The 5,189-nt window shown below is 45.1% G+C and overlaps 1 protein-coding gene across 2 annotated transcripts; it reads left to right on the forward strand.

Annotated features, from left to right (window-relative positions):
* Positions 1-398: 398 nt before the first annotated feature.
* LOC120644896 lies at positions 399-4,596 on the forward strand. 2 transcript variants are annotated; one of them, XM_039921638.1, is made up of 4 exons: positions 437-1,069; positions 1,174-1,371; positions 1,867-2,067; positions 3,074-4,596. In XM_039921638.1, the coding sequence occupies exons 1-4, from the start codon at positions 1,006-1,008 to the stop codon at positions 3,115-3,117; spliced, it is 507 nt and encodes a 168-aa protein (XP_039777572.1). In that variant the 5' UTR covers positions 437-1,005; the 3' UTR covers positions 3,118-4,596. The 2 variants fall into 2 exon arrangements, 1 of the variants encoding a protein (XP_039777572.1); XR_005663977.1 differs by having other exon boundaries at positions 399-1,371; positions 1,522-2,067.
* Positions 4,597-5,189: the final 593 nt, after the last annotated feature.

Genomic DNA, 5,189 nt, shown 5'->3' on the forward strand with positions numbered 1-5,189 from the left:
CTACCTCTACCCCTCTTTACATTATCGACCCGCTCAAGAACCCCAATACGCACCGGCGCCTCAGGAGGCCTTCGTTGAACATGTCCAAACCATCTCAGCCGATGCTGAGTAAGTTTCTCCTCAATTGGTGCCACCCCGACCCTATCCCGAATAACTTCGTTCCGGACTCTATCCCTCCTTGTGTGCCCGCAAAACCACCGCAACATCCGCATCTTTGCTACACTCAGTTGTTGCATATGTCGCTTTTTTTAGGTCAACATTCATCACCGTATAGCCGCAACATGAAAATCTAAAAGATCAAGAAAAAAAATAGAGTTTCTAAAATATTTCCCATGATTTGACGTTTTTTTAACACCGACCCTAAGCCTACCCGCCCGCGTGAACCCGCCCGAAATCTCCGCTTCCTCCCTCTCTTCCCGTCAATCACGCGCTCCGGCGCTGCTCCCCTCCCTCCCCTGCCCGGCGCGGCGCCCCTCCTCTTTCCTGCTTCCCCACCTCTCCCCGGCGTTGCTCCCCAGTCCCCTCCCCTTCCCCGTAGCTGCTCCCCTCCCCTGTCGCGGCAGCCCGAAGGCCCCCGATGGGCGGCGCACAGAGCGGCGGCATGCCGCGCGGGGAGAAGCGCCGCGAGGGGCCGGGGGGTCGCGGCGCGAGGGGCGGTGAGGCCGCAGCGCGAGGGAAGGTGGACCCGCCCGATCCGCTGGCCTTCTCCGCCTCCGCCCCGTTGCCCACCATCCCGGCCGCCTCGAGCCCCAGGCCCCACGATGGGAGGTCACGGCTCCACGCCTCGCCGTTCCGTTCCAATCACCCCGCCGCCGCCGCCTTCGCCCCGATCCGGCGCTCCGGGGTCGACCTCTCGCGTCGCCCCGCGGCATCCGCCATCGCCCAGCAGGAGGGCTCGCCGTCCGTGGGCTCCTGGTTCCGCGCAGCAAGAGCCGCACCTACATCTGCTTCGCGGTGAACCCACGGTAGCGGATCCGCCTCCCCATTTGCATCACAGCATGCTCCATGGCCGATGTGGCTTGCCTCTTCTTGCTGGTGGCGGTGGCCGCCGCGCTCGCCAGCCGGTCAGGTGAGTATCGCCACTCGCCCCTCTCCTGCGTTCCTGCTGCTTGCTCCCTCATGTGGGCTGCCCCGTCGTCCCGTTGCTCTCCCACACGGCGGTGGCCTCGGCAACCTCATTCTGCGAAAGGTGTGGTACGCGTTTGGGGCAGCAACATTTTTTTGCAGGCAGTGGGGGAGCGCAGTTCGTCCTCCTCATCCACAGCGGCGACCCACCTGCGAGGCCTCGTCTATTTTCGTGGACCCATCCTTCCCGTGGAGCCATGGGGGCGCGCTCAAAATCTCCGCCTTCGCCATTTCCCTGCTGCAACGGTAAGCCAGTATATCCTCCACCGTTCATCTCTTCTTCTCCACGCCAACATACCCACCCCTGATCTCCTTGACTATGGCGGCAAGCACACGAGAAACCCTGTTTCTAAAGTAAGTGCACATGCTTGGTTTCTATTTTCTACAATAATGCAGTGTCGGGATTTCTCACCAGTTTGCTTGGTGATTGGATCTGGAAAAGAAAAAGGCATTGTTTGCGCTGGTAGTTCACTGATTAGTTCTTTGTCTCTGTCATTTTGGAGTTGGTCTTATCACTTGAGAAACAGCAAGTCCCATCAGGATTTTGGTAATTGCATTTGGGCACCCAGGAAACAGTTACGTAATCAGATTGCCTTGCAGAGGGAACGGGCATATTGCAATAATCAGCTAGCTTGTTTGAGGCTCCTAAATTGCCAACAATTTGGTTGGGAAACGGGGGCTGGCCAAATTGAAAATATTCACTTACAGCAACTAATGCCAGTTTAGTAATTAATCCTTTAGCAAGAGTGTCGGGATTGTTTCTGAATAACATGAGGCTGGAATGGGTGCTGAACATCAAGCACTACACCACCAAGGTTATTTCTGCGGTGGTTGTCATGGCGGCCCGGCGTCGGGATATGCACGGTCACGGATGGCGAGGTCACTGCCAAGGGATTCCTTTGCGCGCGTGTGGCTGTGTTCTGCACGTCGCTGCAGCAGATTGTGAGCTCCTTTCCTTGTTTGTAACCATCTTTCATGCTAAACTTTTACTTTGTGTTTTCCTTGTTTGTGAGGCTAAGAATTTTAGTTTTTGGTGCCTTAATCATATTCTGCAATGTGCAGTGGTGTTTTAGCAAGTGATTATGATGTAGCGCTGTAGACCTTATTTGGACCTGATATGGTTAATAATAACGAGATATGCTGAAATTGGTTAGACTGATACAATGATGAGATATGTTAAAATTGGCTACAGGCTACTAATTACTTATTTGGTTTGTCCTAATGTCAGAGATTGATGACTTACCTTTCTGCTCCCACTATTATCGAAGACATTGATCTGCTTTGGGCATTGCTTCACTGCTGTAGCTGTAGGCTACATCGTTATCAGTTATTGCCAATTGAGATGACACCCAAACGAAGGTGTATTTAGTATAGCTAGGCAATAAGGCATCGACCCCTTGAATTCAAAACTTTGTAACACAGATCTTAATACGATAATACAGGCCACCGGGTAAGAAGGAATCTAATGTTTATCAGTTCAAACCGTATGATGCATCATGAGCTGCACATTCGCAGCTCTCGTCATAGATGCTCCTTTGTGCTTCCTTACATTATTGTTGTCTTCTGCTGTACAACTTTCCTCGCCTGTTATATATATCCTCCAAGTTTAAAATAACTAGAGTCAGCTTGAAGCAATGTCTGGCCTTGTTTCAAATTATTCACCTCTAGATGATGTTTTATTAACAAAAATGTGGTCTTTGAAGTTTGTGTTTTACTAGAAAAAAGGTGTGGCCTTTGAGGTTTGAAAAAAATTACTGAACTTTGATAGCATATCTGAGTTGTTGATGGAAAGTTGAAATTTTTTAGTCCTTAATGTTGAAAAGAATTATTGTTTTTGAGCCTCGAAAAGAATTATTGTTGGGACGTTACTTTCTGCAATAATGCTTAGGCTGTTTGATAAAGCTCCGTTATACATGAGTTGTGCTGACAATATGTTACCTCTTCCCAGACCATTGGCTCCTTTCAGAAGAAGTACAACATTGGATCATTTGAGCTGCTGAGCAAAACTGCACCAATTCAAGCAATTTCACTTATTATACTGGGCCCATTTGTCGATTACTATCTCAATGGGTGATCATTGTTGAACTACAATTTTTCAGGAGGGGCCACTGTCAGTTATAGCTTCTGTCACACTTTTCAGTTCTTGAAAGCACACTTCCTTTGTGAATGCTACCTGTGCTGAGTGCTCTATCTTCTACTTTAAATTCATTACTTGTATTCTCAGCTCTTCAACCGAAGTATGCATTTTCCCCATTTTGGAGTGAATACCCTGGCCAGTAGCCCACATGTAGTAAAATTTTGTTGCCAATGACATAACTGATTCTGTCATGGAACTGTCACAACTCACAAGAGTTTGTTTTTTGGTTCCCCGATATTGCTTAACATTCTTCCTAAGAATTGGTTATCTCTTGATTGTTCTAATATATGGCTTTTACTCAGTTTTACTGCATTTTTAACGCCAAAACTAATGAAATAAGCTTTCGCTGTTACCTTGTATTTGCAATTGATACATGATGTTGTCCGTGCTGCTTTCTGTTGTTCAAATCCTTTGGATGAATGCAAAAGACTATATTTAGTCTCATCTAATTGACAAAATGGCCGCTAGCTAGAAAATAATTTTAATTCTTTGTTAGAAAGGGGTAACCATGATACAGTGAATATGAAGTGGTTGTCCAAAATTCAAATCTAGAGGTGCAGTGCTGGTTGGTTTTGAAGCAACTGCAACTTATTGAAATGGCACTGCACATTCTAATGTTCTACCTGCCTTTTTTTTAATGTACTTTCCAAGCCTTTGGAAGGATTGATCCTGAAAAGTGTAGATACAAACAACCCAAGTATTTTTCCTCATATCTTCACAACAGAACATCTGAAATCTCATTGTGTAGTTTTGCTGATAAATAATCATTATACCTCCTTTGGCTTACTGTTTCAGATATAGATGTTTTATGTTTCTCCTTTTATTTCAAATTTCATCACAATTTGTTTGCATAGTAGAATTTGATAAAACTTTTGCAAGAAGTCACTGCAGTTGCTATCTACCTCTTTTTTGGTGTTTATTTGACAGTTTGATAATTAGTTCAGTAATTGTTTGGTTCACCTTGCGATATATAACAATAACATCAGTGAGCGATTACTAGCTACTTCATTTGCAGAGGTGTCTAGAGGGGAGGTGTGGGTGGCTCTGTGGCTGCCTAACCGAGGGTAGAGACCACGAGAAAAGTCCATGCTGATGGGGAGCTGCATCAGCGTGGGGCTCGCCTCGACACCACTCTGCAGAAGACTGGTGCCAGGCTGTGATGTTCTTGAGGGATGAGGACGACGTGGGTGGTGTTGTGTCTATTGTTTGTTTGGGTGATCCAGTCCTATATTCTGTTTCATTTGGCTTTCCTCTTAATCTAATGGTGGCCTTATCTCTGAACTTGGTGAACATGCATTTAATATTTTGTTTTTATGGTGTTTTTCGCTTATTAATCTGCTTCTCTTGTGCCAATGCGATATATACATGGCTTGTTCGAAGGAGCATTTCATGTCTATATGCCTTACTAAAATGCACATGTTTAGGTATTCTGCTCAGATGTTGTTCTCACTAAATTGTAAATATTTGTGCTTATCAATGCTTTTGAGGTGCAAATTTATATTTCCATCACATTCTCTTTTATTATGCATGTCATCATCTGAGTTTTCTGTTGGTGTGTGCATTTAACTTGTGAATGAATCTGACTTGAGTTTTAAATAGCAAATATTATCACAGACACCTTATAATTTTTGAAAAAAAAATATGTTTTATTTTGTAATTAACTGATTTTCTTTGTAACTCTTTAAACAAATAATATGTACCTCTACACAATTGTGTATATTGTTCATCCATGAAGATTTTAGTTTATTTTTTTTATTCATAGCAACAGGTAGATGAGTTCACAATGTCTAGCAACGCATGTTGGCTAATAGGCTTAAATGTGTAGTATTTACCGATAGAGGTCAATGTTCATTTCCCTAGAGACTACTTTGTAGGTGCAAATTATGCTCTAACTTGATAGGAGCCTCTGAAACTTTTACAGGTTTCT

This window comes from Panicum virgatum, chromosome 8K (genome assembly GCF_016808335.1).
Source record: "Panicum virgatum strain AP13 chromosome 8K, P.virgatum_v5, whole genome shotgun sequence".
NCBI lineage: Eukaryota > Viridiplantae > Streptophyta > Magnoliopsida > Poales > Poaceae > Panicum > Panicum virgatum.